The sequence below is a fragment of the Terrapene carolina genome, unplaced genomic scaffold (genome assembly GCF_002925995.2).
Source record: "Terrapene carolina triunguis isolate 2854851 unplaced genomic scaffold, T_m_triunguis-2.0 Scaffold193, whole genome shotgun sequence".
NCBI lineage: Eukaryota > Metazoa > Chordata > Testudines > Emydidae > Terrapene > Terrapene triunguis.
In genome coordinates this window covers 6018500-6034094 of record NW_020664544.1, presented here as the reverse complement: position 1 = coordinate 6034094, position 15595 = coordinate 6018500, and the positions used below count along the sequence as shown (strand labels likewise).

Sequence of the window (15595 nt, the reverse complement as noted above, 5' to 3'; positions counted from 1 at the left end):
CTTCCTTCCTAACAGCAACAAAAAAGCTCTATTCAACATAAAATTCCCCAGCCAATTCCCTCCTGTGAGACAGGAAATACAGCCACTGAAGAGGAAGGAGTGGTGTCAGGGAAGCAGTTTAGGATTTGTTTAAAAAGAGACCATGTTGCTGAGTTTAATTTGAGGACCACAGACTGGGGTTTCATCAATATGGAGGGACAACCCTAGCCCAGCTGGGCCCTTTAAGAACCACAGGGAAAGGGTTGCTGGGAAATGGAGTCCCTCCTGATAGCCATATTGTAGTCCCAGGCTGCAGGGCAAGGCATGCTGGGAAACAAGGAGGAGTATATATACTCTACCTTTCCGCAGCTGGAGAGAGAGAGTTGTAAGGAGACAGGTTATGAAAGTGGTCTTACCTGGATGGAATGGGCAAATAGAACCGGTCTCTTTTTTTAACTTGCATAATATTTATGCTTTTTAAAGCAAGCCTCTGTGATAAGTGTCTGATCCAACTTTCTGAGAAATTGTGGACAAGATTTTCTGGAGGTTGGGTGAACAGACACTTATCACAGAGGCTTACTTTAAAAAGCTTACATATTATGCAATTTAAAATAAAGCCCTGAATCGGTGATTATTATTTTTTGTTTGTTTGTTTGCTTGTTCACAAATTGCACCGATATGGGATTTTTTGTCTGGCTTGTCACAAGGTCTCTGTGCACTCAGAGATGCGACATAAATATTAACTACACTTTTCTTTGATGGCTGAAGTGGGAAACTTGGCATTGCAAATCCTCATTGTGGATTACTGAATTGCTTATTCTGAAGGGGAAAATAACTAGTTATAAGTAGAATTGGGCAATTTTTAAAAAAATGTCAAAATCTCTCCCCCCCCCCCCAAAAAGGGAAAAGTACGTTGACGATTTTCATGATTTTTCTGAGCCATTTTTGGACCAGCTCTAGTCTGAGCATGCTCAGTAGGCATCTACTAAGATTCATTAGAATCTAATGTAGCCCCACCCAATCTGTGACATCACTACACATTCTTCTGGTCTGACCTGACCAAGAGGGTCTGGCAGGGACAGGTTCTGCTGTTGGGACAATTAAATATTTACCCCCCTCCTCCCCCCCGGTACAAACCTTTAGTGCTTTAACATCAGGAAAGGTGCGATCATCATAGGAATGGGAGCAGAGGGGGAAGTTGCTAGTCTTGCAACAGATGCTGCAACTGGATGCAGTAGCTGACATTACTTCGATTGTAAGCTCTTTGAGGCAGGGAGCATCTTTTGTTCTGCGTTTGTACAGCACCAAGCACAATGTGGTCCTGGTCTGTGACTGGGGTTCTTAGGCACCACAGCAATACAATTAATTAATAATAATATGTAATTCAACAGATTTCAGGATTGGAGCTTTGGCCTCTCCTAAGGCACCATTGTAAAATATTCTACAAATCTGACATATATTCAGTTATAGCCTCTTCTTTTGGGAACAGGCAGCCACCACAATGCAAACTAACAATGCGGGTATGGATTACAGACGTTTTCCCCCCTAAAATTTCCCCTCCTTGCTATTTGGGGTTTAGTCCCCACCTGTCATAACTAGCGCAGACCAGCTGCTGGCGCTCTAGGCACTGCATTGTCTAAACTGGCTTGTAATAGGGCTAAATGACACAGTGGTTAACATGTCTCAGTCTCTTGTAGTCTTGCACTGGAGATGAACTAGTGGTAGAAGCCATTATATAAAAGCAGTTAAAAAAATCTATAGTATAGACGAGGCCCAGGAAAATCATTTCCATTCATCCAACAGCGAAGTTGGCACTTTTCCCACACTCCCTGCCTGTTCACCTTAATGAGGTGTAAAGGCAAGTGCCTAAGTAGGGCCTAGGAAATGCTGACACTAAAATACAGGCAGCATTTTTTTTTTAAATGCAAAATTAGGCAAATCCTGCACAAATTGTCTGAATATTTGCTCCGATTTTTAAATTAATTCCCTTCAGCCGAGCTCGCCTTTCCTGTCTGCTTTCCGTGAACATTCACGTGATCACATTTCGTTGGCATGGACGTTTGCAGAAAGGAGATTTCAAAGTTACAGCCGCAAGTATTCAGGAAAACCCAGTGTAAAAGTCCCACCTGCCTGCACACTCATCCTGGCCAGGGGGCAGAAACAGTACTGTGTGGCTTATCTGACCCATAAAGGATAACCAAAGAGAACTGTCTGATCAATCCATTGTGTAAAAACATACACGCAAATTCATCACTCTCAAATAAGCATTTAATGAAAGGAAATCATTAACTATTCGTGTCTGCGCCATAAGCAAGGAGAGAGGCTACATTTGTCAGATACATTTGTTGAGTTACTTGTTCCGCTGCAATGAAATGCTCAACAATGGTCTTCACATAAGGTGTTACATCTAGGCTGAGATTCAGCAAAGTGTTTAAGCCAGGGGTGGGCCAACTTTTTGGCCTGAGGGCCACATCGGGGAATAGAAATTGTAGGGCGGGCCATGAACGCTCACAAAATTGGGGTTGGGTTGTGGGAGGGGGTGAGGGCTCTGGTTGGGGGTGCGGGCTCTGGGGATGAGGAGTTTGGGGTGTAGGAGGGTGCTCTGTGCTGGAATCGAGGGTTTGGAGAGCGGGAGGGGGATCAGGGCTGGGGCAGGGGGTTGGGGCGTGGGGAGAGGCTCAGGGGTGCAGGCTGCGAGTGGCGCTTACCTCAAGCAGCTCCTGGAAGCGGCGGCATGTCCCTTCTCTGGCTCCTAAGCGGAGGCGCAGCCAGGCGGCTCTGCACGCTGCCCCGTCTGCAGGCACCGCCCCGCAGCTCCCATTGGACCACTGGAGGGAGCCATTGGAGCATGTAGGAGCCGGAGGGGGCCATGCCGCGGCTTCTGGGAGCCACTTGGTGCGGCCCCCGACCCTGCGCCCCAGCTGGAGCGGGGCAAGCCCCACACCCCGCTCTGCAGCGGGAGCTCACGGGCCAGCTTAAAACAGCTCCGGCCCGCGGGCCGTAGTTTGCCCACCCCGGTTTAAGCACATGCCTCGTTTTAGCTTGTGAGTAGCCCTGTTAACTTCAGCTGGAGCAATCACAGGCTTAAAATGAGGCCATGTCTGTACTAGGAGTCAGTATCTTCTATACTTTGCCAGTATAGCTACACTGGCATATCGCGCTGGTAAAGGGCTCCGTAGTGTGATCGCTTTTATACTGGCAAAGCTGACCTTTACCAATTTAACTTATTCCACCATCATGAGAGAAACAAGCTATACCCCTAAAAGCACAGGTTTGCTGGTGGAACTGTCTACTCAAGGGACTTTTGCTGGTACAGCTATGGTCAGGGATCCCATCTTTGCCCACCCCTCCCCAACACAGCTATGCTGGGGCAGAAGTCTGGAGCACAGACGTGGCCTGAAGCACATGCTTAAATACCTTCCTGAATCGGGCCTTGAGTCACTAGAGGTCAGAAAATGCAAGCAGCGGGTCCAACGGCAGTGCTAAATGAGCCTCAATGCACACCCCGGGATGTGGAGGCAGAGAGAGAGGTGTACGTAAAATATCACTGCTGTAAAACGTGCATTCCAAAAAACATTACACAGGGCCTGATTCTGCTCTCACTTGCCCCAAAGTAAATCAAGGCTCCGTCTACCTTGAAATCAACAGCATTCCACTGGGGTAATATCAGAATTGGGGCCCCACCACTGCTGCACTGGCTTTCACATTTGCTGACATCTTGTGGCTCAGCATGTAACTTTAACTGGGCACGAATAGGAGGGCTTGGTTTATTTAAGGGTTGGTTTTTACATTTAATGTAGCCAAAGGACCTGATCCTGGAGCCTTTAGTCATGCAAAGCTAACAAGCGAGTGGGCATTTTGCCTGATTATGGAACTTCTGCCTCCACGGATCTTCTCTGGCACATGTGACTTAGTCGGATTATCATTCACTTCCCCCCACCCACCCAAACCTGATATGAAATAACGTTGTACCCAAAAAAACTTTATCTCGAAGGAGTTTTTATCCTGCGAGTTTCCAAAAAGTCTGACAAGCTCTTAGCAACAGCAAGAGCAACTGAACTGGAAGTCTCGAGAGACAATTCCAGAAAAACCAATTGTATTAACCATTTAAAACAGTTATTTGGCTCTGATAAAGGAAGTAGCCTTTTAAACGGCTCGACCAAGAAGACTCTAAGAGCACACCCCATGTTGCATATGTGTGGGGGAGGGGGGAGAAGAGTTTTAGGGAATGGATGCAGACAGGAAAACTTGGCTTGGAACGGAAAATAAGATGCTGTGTACAAGTGCCATGTACGCTGCCTGGTTTTTAAGTTTTTAAGTCCACGTGTAAAGGAACGAGGCTGGTTTACAGGAACTGTAGCCACGTACTGGGCTTGATGCAGTAAGCTACTTCACTCGCCCCTCTCCAGGTTTGAAAACAGCTTGTTATTCATTTTAGACCTTCCTGGTTTTAGAAAGGGGAGGGGGGGGCTGCAAATGCTCCACCCCCTTCTCCAGACCCTGTGAAAGCACCTCTGCAGTAGGTGCCTCATGAAGATGATGGAAGAGTCATCATCCAATACCCCCCACCCCACCCCCACCCCACACACGTGTGTCTAAAGGAATGCAGCCTGGAGCGGTATTAATTCAAGGCTCCGGTGTCAGCGTTGCCCCCTTCTTGGGGGGAGAAAGGGGGCATCTGTTTTAAAAGAAAGCAAGGGGCAGAATGGAGGAGCTAACCCTCCCTGGGACTTGTAGGGAGGGTCTGTGGCCATGGATCTTGTGCATCCATAGGGTTGGCAGGCTAAATTCCCTCACTCTTCCACAGCATCCCAAGCTCATCACAACAGCGGAGCTGGGAAGACTTCAAAGGAACTCTCCAAGTCTTTTCAATGCCTCCTGGGGAGCATCTCTGGGCCATGGAGGGCAAGATTTTCATGCTCATGCTCTCTGTATGTGTGTATATATATCTCAATATGTTTCACTCTATATGCCTCCGAAGAAGTGGGCTGTAGCCCACGAAAGCTTATGCTCTAATAAATTTGTTAGTCTCTAAGGTGCCACAAGTACTCCTGTTCTTTTTGAAGATTTTCTTGAGCGCTCAGCCCCCTGGGTGCTGAACATTTTTGAAAAGGTGGCTTCTAGTTAGATGCTTAAATGGGAGGTGAAAAATCTAGCCCTGGTTCTTAAAAAAATTTGGCTCTCAATCATTATTTTCTTGTCTACCTTGGGGTCTATTAATGGAGCCCATAACCATAGGATCTATGCAATTGACTTTATAAAATGAAATACACCAAGCTCCTCTTCGGAGCAAACCCCCCCCCCCCATTTTTTTTTGCACAGCTCAATTGAATTGAACCAAACCGACTCAGGACTTGCATCTCGCTACACCAGATGTGGAGTTTCGCCAGAGCTGAGGGGCTCCCTTGTTATATGTTAGTGTGTCAAACGTGTGTGTGCGTGTGTGTGTGTGTGTGTGTGTGTGTGTGTGTGTGTGGATTGCTCTATAAAAAAACAAAAAAACCCCACCCCGGTGTCTGACTTTTTTAATCACCTTCACGTGTGTCGATGGTCACCCCTACAGCAGCCAGAAAAGTGTGAAATTTCAGCTCCAACCATGTCATGGCTCACCAGGGACAGTTACAATAAAATAAATGACCCATTTCCTGCAGGATCAGGAGCCCTCTTGTGAGGGTTGGGGTTTGGTTTGGTTTTTTGGAGACAAGCTTGGACTCCCCGTCTTGAGCTGCCCTTTTGGAGAGGAGGCAGGGCATGAATTAAGGATGAACCAGTCCACCAGCAGCATGCTTGCTTCTAGCTGCCCTCATCTCAGGATTAGGGCTAGCAAACGGTGACATTAGAAACACCTGTGCCTGCTACCCATCTCCGCTGCTGTAGTCCTACCTGTGCCCCTCCCCCACCTCTTCACTAGGCTCCGTCAAGAAGCTCAATAAAATGTCTTCCACTGTTCAGATATTAGTGCAAGGCCTGTTGGGGAACCCCCCCCTGGGGGGGGGGGCTGGAAAGAAAGCTGGAAAGGGGACAATTCAGGGCAACTGCAAAAGCAGGAGCGGCAGAGGCTACAGGCACAAATAAGAGGGGTAGAAATGTCAAAAGCACCTAAGTGACTTAGGAGCCTAAGTCGTATTTTTCAAAGGGGATAAACACTTAAGAGCCTAAATCCCATAGCCTTTCAACAAGATTTAGGCGCCTAAGTGCCTGAGTCACATTTGAAAAGGGCACGTAGGCTCCTAAGTGACTTGGGCACTCCGGGTAAGATTTTCAAACGTGCTTAACTCCCACTGAGAGTCGTGGACCCAGCTTCTCTTTGTGCCTTTGAAAATCTCCCCCACAATAAACTGAGAAAGTGCCCCATTGTTTGAGACACTTTAAAACTAGGCTGGACAAAGCCCCAGCAAACAGACTGTAGGGAACAATTCTGCATTGCCCCCTGTGGGGAGGTGGGGGAAGGGGGATGAACTAAATGAGCCAACCAGGGGCCCTAAGCAGCCTGGCCCCGATCCAAAGCACAGAAAGTAAGTGCTTAGCTTGAAGCAAACGAACAGTCCAATTAAGTCAATGGAACTAGTCACTGCTTAAACACGTGCTTTGCTGGATGCAAACCAGAATACTGTGTGCCTTCTCTATCCCTGGCCTTCTCTGGGCAAGAAAACTGCTCATTTCATTTAGGCTACATTTAAACCACTCCAGCAGCACAGCTGCAACATACGAATTATTCCGTTGACCTAAAAAACACCAACGAGGAGTCCGGTGAGCACCTTAAAGACGAACAGATTTATCTTCAGAAGAAGTGGGTTTTTTACCCACGAAAGCTCATGCCCAAATAAATCTGTTCGTCTTTAAGGTGCCACCGGACTCCTCGTTGTTTTTGTGGATACAGACGAACACGGCTACCCCCTGATCCGTTGACCTAAAGATGTCTACACCACAGCTTAGGTTGGCTGAATTACGTTGCATGGGCCATGAAATTTGTCACAGCCCTGAGCAATGTAGGTAAGCCAACCAAACTTTGTAGTGTAGCCACCTAAGAGTAGCATATAGTAGTTGATCTTCAACTGATTAGGATTTGGTCTAAACTGAACTACATTAAGCCAGTTTTCAATCAAAATAAGAGTTTGCACTGGTTTTAACTAAATCACTTCAAAGTAACACTTTAAATTAACTTTCTCACGTAAGCAAGCCCTCAAATTTCACATGGACACCGTCACCAGGAAAGTGTAGAGGAGACTCTGTTTGGCTGGAGGAGTTTTAGATGTTTTCCATTCTTTCACCCCTATAAATATCCAGTTTCAAAGCTTGGACTGATAGAAATTGGAAGAATTCTGCTGAAAAGTGAATGAGGGTCGACTAGCTATTCTAAAAGTCTATCGCAGCTGATCATCTTATCAATGAATATAACACATGGCGAGTTCTCTCTCTTCCAGTGTTCTCTGTCTGAACTCTTATTCTAAGACATTTCAGAAATACTTTCCAGCAACATTCAGTCTGGTAACAAGGGATATATGCCTCATGCAGCCTGCATCACTCCAGCTACACTTTGGAACTTGTAGAGTAAAACAAGCAGCTATAATTAAATCCTAAAAACGTTTTCCTAGCTGGATTCCCAAGAGACCTGGACACTTCTGAGGATAACAAGAACACCCAGAATTGTAGCAAGAATGAAAAAAAAAGTTTGGATTTTATATACACCCTCAAGCTTCAGGGCGTCATCCAACCTCTGACTGATACAATTAGGAAGAAACTTTCCCTAAACAGACTAGTCCATAACTGCCTTCTGCAAGGTTTCTTACAACATCCCCCGAAACAGCTGGTACTAACTGCTACTGGAGACAAGACCCTGGATTAGATGAACCCCTGGTCTTATCTAGTATGGCAAATCCTATATTCCTCTTCTCCCTTCTTATTTTAAACATTTTTAAACTTTGCATGTTAAGTACCTTTTTTTAAAAGTATCAGCATTCCTTTCTGGAAGACCCTCCCTGTTCATTCACAGGTTTCAAACCAAAAGCAGGTGGAATAAGAATTCAGAAGAACAAGCGGGCTCACGGACAAGACTGACAGAACATTGACAACAGGGGCAGAATTTTCAAACGTGCCTAAGGGCTGGTCTACACTAGACAATTAGGTTGGTATAATTACATTGCCCGGAGTGTAGAAAATGCACCTCAGTCCCTGTGCAGACAGTGGTAGGTGGACGGAAGAATTCGAGCTAGCTACTGCCTCTCGGGGAGATAGATGTATTACCTACGCAAGGGGGAGAAACCCTCCATTGGCACAGGTAGCGTCTACACTGAAGCGCTGAGTGGTTTAAGTGTAGACAAGTCCTAAGTGACTTAGGAGCTCATGTCTCAGTTTCAAAAGTGACTTATGAGTCTTGGATTTAGGTACCCAAGTGTCTAAGACACTTTTGAAAATGAGACGTGAGCTTCTAAGTCACTCAGGGCTGGTCACTACGGGAGGGCGGGGGGAATCGATCTAAGTTACGCAACTTCAGTTATGTGAATAACGTAGCTGAAGTTGATGTACTTAGATCTACTTACCATGGTGTCTTCTCGCTGAAGTGGAGTACCGGAGTCGACGCTAGAGCGATTGGCGGTTGATTTATCGTGTCACGATAAATTGACCCCCGCTGGATCGATCGCTACCCATTGATCTGGCCGGTAGTGTAGATAAGCCCTTAGACCCTTTTGAAAACATTACCCCATCTAAATCAGAAAACAACTTATCAATGACTTTCTGGGTAGGTTTTGTTTTGTGTTTTGTTGGGTTGGTTGGTTTGTTTTTCAGGAAATCATGTGCAGTACAGTTTAAGCTTTTCCGATCACTGTTAAAGTCTTCATCATCCCAATTCATCTGCCCTACTCTCTACTGTAAGAGAAACATGCTAAAGAATCCCTTGGTATTCACAAAACAGTTTTACACGCATCATTCCTTCATCATCAACATTTTTTTCACACTTTCTAGTTTGCAAAAGCAACATCTACGCTCTAAGAGACTCTCAAGTTGCCACAAAATCGGGAGGGGGGGGGAAAGAGGGAGAGGTGTTTAAAAAAAACAATGGCATCATTAATGGAGACTGAAAACCTTTTACACACTGACACTGAGTGAGGTATCTTCCATTCATTAAGTCAGGAAAACCTGTAAATTACTAAAAGAACAGGAGTACTTGTGGCACCTTAGAGACTAACAAATTTGTTAGTCTCTAAGGTGCCACAAGTACTCCTGTTCTTTTTGCGGATACAGACTAACACGGCTGCTACTCTGAAACCTGTAAATTACTACTAGAGGTAGAAGGGGATTCTTTCTGTTTCTTCAGCCTGGAATTTCAAACACTGGACTAACTCAATCTTATTTTTCAACAGCCTCTCCTGCTTTCTGAACTTTCCTAGGTCCTAGTGGCACATTCTGGAAAACATTAACATTTCTATATCTGGGGGGAGGAAGGGGGACGGATGCCTTCTTAAGTGTCTAAATTGTTAAAGCTGTAACTTTTTTAAGGAGAAAAAAATACCGTATTTATTTATTTTTAAATGGTTTTAATCTAAAAGGCAAAAGTATCATCAATCTCTATTGGAGAAACCGATTCAGAAAGGGCATCTACAGGTCTTCATTTTTCATTGGTCCAAAAGCTGAGGCTAGAAAGTTTGCAATTAAGTTGCAACTTATGGCAGACACTTGCTTACTGGGAAATAAGCGGTGAGCCAATTGCTTCAAACTGTAAATTGTTAAGATTATCTTTTATTTTCAGTCATATTAAAATTGCGCACATCTCAAGTGATCAAAACTTTACACCTAATTTTTCAAATTTACTCCAGAAGAACATGGAACTGACAAATTATTTCTATCCTTCATGGTTGGAAATCACCAACAGTGTTCATTTACTACAGCTATTGAGGGTGTAGTAATCAGTATTAATAATCACTGATTTAAATGTACTAAGTCCAAAGAGAACCTATGAAGATAACCAAAAAGGAGATCTTAAATAAAAGCTTAGAATATTAAAAGGGAAGTTTTTTTTCCTTATCTCAGGCATTTAAACTTTCAGAAACTGCTCTGAACAAGAATGGTGCTAACTTCTCTGGAAAGGCAGAACCTTTAAAAAGTTAACCATCTCTGATTTGCAGGAGGTACATAACCTCAAGAATGGATTATAAATTTAATTTGTCTCAACATTCAAGAAAGTTTTCCCAAATTAAAAAAAAAAAAGATCTAGATTTTCTATGAACTTTTTGTAGACCCAAGAAATCAGAAGCGAGTAAGATGCAATTTTTGTCAACTAATACTTTAAAAGAAAAAGGTGCCACTTGCTGTTTAAACAAAGTTTTAAAATATTTCATTATGAACACACTCATAATGGGATTATGCATGTACAAAATAATATTTCTACACAGGTATTAACTTGAAACAAAAACTGGGAAAAAAAGGTAATACAACCCCCCTCAAGCAAACTTGTTACATTATATCCAGAGCAATGCAGCAGACAATTAAATATCTGCTTGTAATTAATAAATTTCCTTCTTCTGTTTGGGGGGACAAACTTTTCTAACTGTATCTGTTCTTTACAAGTTGCCTTTGCTTAAAAATAACCTGTGCAAATCCTTTTAGTTTTAAGTGTATTGGCTGTTATCAGCCATATTCACTATTTCCCCCAATTACTAAGTTTCATTCTCTCTGGGCTACTCACTTCCACATTCCTCATATTTGGAATGTTTGCTTGATGGATTCACTTCTTTCATTCTTTCTTTCTCCCCCCCACCCTTTATTCATTCATTCTTTTTTTCAAATCTATCCACTTAAGTCTTTTTAGTTTCAGACAGATCTACCCCCCTAAAACATTTCTTAATCTTATAGGGGTTTGGGGGTAAAAATTCATTTATTGAAGGGAACATTTCTTCAGTAAGCCTTTCACACACACACAATTTTTCAGGTTTTTTGTGTTTTCTTTTTAAACCATAATTCCTAATTTTGCCAACTCCTCCTCAGTAAAGTCACAGAATAGCAATGAGAGAAACTTTAACCTAAGCAAGATTAATATTATAAAACTGAAAGTTTTATTAATCTCCAAACAATGACATTGTATATTTAGCATCAGAGTGTTTTCTTTCTTTTTAACCTAATATTTTAAAAGTATTTATTTAAAATGGTTTCCTATCAGCATTAACAAAATGAATGTGTTTCTCTTATATTTTGGGGGCAGAAATACATACCAACAATTCTCTTGTGTACTGTTAGTTTATTCTGCATATTTTAATTCATATTTATATTAGAAGTGAGGAGAAGAGAAGAAACATTTTAAAGAAGAAAGGAAACCCTCATGAAAGATGCATTCACTATATGAAGTTTAATCAAATACATTCATTTCCAAAAATATCCTTCAGTATTATTGAGCATTATTATTTTTAATTTCTAATCAAACAGATCCAATCCATAAATCAACTTTTATTTTTAAAATTCTCAGAAAAGTAAATGAGTGAATGTAACTTTATTTTTTAAAAATTTCTGTACTTAACAACCTTGTCAGGTTTTATTTCATTTTATTTTTAAGAAATCACAGTAAGAACATCTGATTGAATCCTTGCCTATCCTACTTAATTAACTAATTCTGTTCTATATGTCTTTAGACTGGAAAATCCAAACTCAAAACAACCAGAAGAATAAACTCACATAGAAACACCACCTCTAACATAATATCACTCTGTATTTAAAAAAGAGAAAAAATATGGTATACCATCTAGTAAAGATTATATTTGTCTAAAAATTTCAAAGTTTACTAACATTTTTAGAAAAAACAGAAATACAAGCCTGTCTTAGGAAACTGAGACAAAGTTACTTTATCAAACCATAGTTAAGTGATAGGAGAATATATCCAACTTGAACACCACCACAATATTGTATTAATAAAAGTTATTTGAAGTTAAGCACTTTAAGGAGAACGTCAACATCAAAAATGGCTTCTGTAGCTTTAAATAAAGCAGACAGTGTGTGTATGTGTGAACACATATATATGTGTGTGTGTATATAAAACCACCACACTATGGCATATAGATTCTATATGTAATTAATTTTATTTCTCTTGTTTCTCACTAAAAATTGCTAACTAATCTTAGGTCTGATTCCTCTTATTATAAACTTTAAGCCACAATTTGTTTGAATTACACTGTGTTTACATTAAAGAATAGCTCTTTGACATTATTAATAAAGTCTGAAAAGGGTTAGGAGAAAGCAAACTAAGCAATATCTTGAAATCTACTGTGTTCCACACAACCTACTGAGTATAGCTGTTCTTTGATATTGTTAATAACTTCTGAAAAGGGTTGGGAGAAAGTGAACTAAGAAATAACTTGAAGTCTACTGTGTTCCACACAACCTATTGATTTTCTAGCAGTGCTACGAGAAAAAAAAAAAAACAGACTTTTTTTCGATTTTATAATGTTACCTCTCATACTGTAATTGCCTTTCCAATAACATTTCATTCAATCGAAATTTACACCACAACCAAGTCTTTGAATACTGTAATATGCAATAGTGATCATCAATGCATGCGTTGGGGGCTTACTGCTAAAATATTTTACATTAAATGATTAGATCGGTTTTGAGGTTTGAGCTAAACCTACTGGGTCTCACTGACCCATAGAACACCCTGCTTTCAGCCCTGCAGTCTCTAGGATTGAATGGACATATTGGTGGGTAATTTTAAAAGGCCAACAAATGGGGGAAAAAAGAGAGCTGGGAAAGCAAAAATTAAGGCTTACCCTTTGCTAGTAAGGCAGATTCCACTGGAGTCTTCAGGTATATTTTTTCAGTCATAAAAAAGCTAAAACAATCTTTTAAGAAGCCACCTCCCTCCTGCTCTGTTGTTGAAGTAACTGCCTGGTCACGTGGATCAAGCATATTACAGATTCTGCTAGAATTCAACGTAGACTATTTGTATTTTGGGCCAACTCGCCTGCTTCCTGTGGGGTAGGGGAAATGTATCTTTTCTAGAAAATATTTCTTCTTCTTCATGTTGGATCTGCCCTAAACTGCAACATATCTGCTGGTAACCAGAATAAATTGTCAGCCCAAGGTGAACACCCAACAACAAAAGGCCAAGAACATGGAGAAGATTGTAGACTTCTGAAAAAAATCTAGTGGAAGAAATTATACTTGTAAAGAAGGGAGACACATTTTCATGTTTAAAGTAAAGATAAAGGAAATTTAATAATTATAGTTCAGTGAGAGTTCTTTTCTACCAGACGCTGGGTCAATTTCCTTAATTTAAACTACGCCTTCGCATGAAATGTGAAAACAAGCCCCAATTTTTAAAAAAAAAATCCAATTTAACTTTTTTTAAAATATTAGGTGAGACATTTTAAAAATGTGTAAAAGGTATTTCAAAGTGAACAAAACAGCAGGGAGCCTTCAGCGAGATCTCAGCCATACACCAACTTGGCCAAACCACTATTTAGTATCTTTTTTTTTTTTAAACTTACTTTCAAAGTAACTTAAACAAACAAAGACAACATGTAAAAGTTGATCATCAGAATTGACTCATGCCTAGCTTTGGGCAGCTCTAAAACCCAACAATCCCCTCTTAAATTTAATTTCACATGCCCATAATTGTGATGATAAATCCCCCCCCCCAAACCCCCCCCCCCCCATTAGTTTAGCTATAACCTTCCAACAGGGAAAAACAAGAGGAATTAGAACACTATTACCTTTGCTTTTTGGGTACTGAATGTTCAATCTCTAGCTGTTTTCCATGTAGCTCCACTTTCCCTAAAAACAAAATGTGTCTTTTTTTTAAATCTGAGCAGGGGTGGGATGCAGAAAGGTTTGGGTAACATTCTTGCCCCTAAAGCTTTTCATTTTAATTCCAATTACGATGGGCCACACAGCACAAATACATGTTCTGATTCCTCTGCCAGTGCACTTTATTAAATACAAAACTGGTTTCAAGCTGGGGAACATGGGGAGGTACTGGCCAGTTACTCCCTGGACAATGCTGCTTAGGAACATTTGATTCCTTTGCTCGCCCTGAGCTGTGTTTTGAACAGAGAAGTCTGTTTCAGCGAAAGAAAAAGGAATTAAATGTTAAGATCCATTCTTTGCTGCTGCTTCTTTCTGTGTAGGGCTCTCAGGGGCAGAGTTTTTTCACACCAGGGCTGAAAAGATAAAATGTTACTCAATGAAATGAAGGGATTTCTCCCTTCAAAATGGGGAGATCGGCCTTGCAACTGATTTATTTATTTGGGGGAGGGGGGGAGAAGGGGTAGAAAAGGAGGATCCGAGTTGGAGCGATCCTGGCATCAGCAAAAAAAAAATTATTTGCTTCCCTAGTAGTTTCTCTCTATGAGAAACACAGCATGGCGACCTTCGCGCTACAACACATATGCCCCAGGAAACCCCACGTTCAAATCAAAATGGCTAAAGTCCCACGCCCCCCTCCCCTCCTGCAGATGGGACCCCCCACACACGGATTACGACCCCCACGCCTTGTGGGGAGCCAAGCTGGGGGGGCAGGGAAAGGCTGCTGGGAACCCCGAATGGCCTGGCGCTGCTTGGAGGGAGGGGCTGGATCCAGGGGGACCCCCCCCCCAGCCCGGATACGGGGTGCTCTGGCTGGAGGTGGAAGGCAAAGGGGGGGCAGCAGAGGGGAGAATCGGTCTCCCAAGCTAGTCGGGGGGTGGGTGGGAATCGGGGATCTCAGCTCCCCCACGCGCGGCTTTGCTGGTGCTGGCCCCGCGTGGCCTTCGTCGCACCCACCCGATTTGCTGGATTGGGGGGGAGGCGAGGGGGGGGGAAGAAGGAGACTGTTTCGTGATTTTGGTTGCTTCAAGGCGATCCGTGTAAGGCCCTGGGAAACGCCAGGGGATCCGGCCCGCTGGCGAAACAAGGAGGGCCATGGCTGAGTGGGTGCGTTCATCAGAGATGAACTGGGGGAGCCGTGAGAAAGAAGGGAGGGAGGGTAGAACAGCAGAGCCCCCCCCCATTGGTATTATTTTGCAGGGGCTAAGAGATTTGGTGCAAAACCAGAAAGGAAGAAAGGGGGGGGGGAGGGGAAGAGAGCGAGAGAGAGAGATAATCTGCTTACCAGAAAAAGTTTCGATGGCTTTCATAGCCCATTGCTCATCAGGGCAATCCACAAAGGCATAGCCCGATTTCACCAGAAACTGACCACTGAAGGAGATCTTGTGGTCATTGAAGACTTTCTCCAAATCGCCTGGAGTAACGTTTTCGTTTAGGTTCCCAATGTACAGCTTGTTCATGGTGGAGCACAAGAGATGTGGATGGTCGGTGGGTGGGTGTTAAGAGAGGGAAGGGGGGGGGGGGGGGGGGGGGAGGGGGGGGGGGGGGGGGGGAAACAACTTTTCTTTACAGATTCTTTAAGAACAAAAAAGACACCCCCACACTTTACAGAAAAAGGGAAAGTTCCCAATTCAAACTGGAGCCCAACAACTGGGAAAGCGAGTTGTTGGGTGTTTGGTGGTGGTTGTTTTTTTTAGGCTTTTCCTCTGGGCAGGGGCTGGGGAGGGGGGGAGGAGGTGGGATTCCTGGTGATTACAAGCTCAATGGGGGAGTGGGTTGGTTCAACTGGGATGGCGGGCTGGGGAAAAGTGCGGCTGTTTTTCGTCCG

The 15595-nt window shown here is 43.0% G+C and overlaps 1 protein-coding gene across 1 annotated transcript in view; it reads right to left on the bottom strand.

Annotated features, from left to right (window-relative positions):
- The window catches only part of IGF2BP1 (insulin like growth factor 2 mRNA binding protein 1), a 55557-nt gene extending 40330 nt beyond the window's left edge, over window positions 1–15227 (bottom strand). The window contains exons 1-2 of the mRNA XM_024204784.3: window positions 15053–15227; window positions 13677–13737 (exon numbers count right to left, since the gene is read on the bottom strand). Coding sequence (XP_024060552.1) covers window positions 13677–13737; window positions 15053–15227 — 236 coding nt within the window. The remainder of the gene's footprint in view (window positions 1–13676; window positions 13738–15052) is intronic.
- Between the last annotated feature and the right edge of the window lie 368 nt (window positions 15228–15595).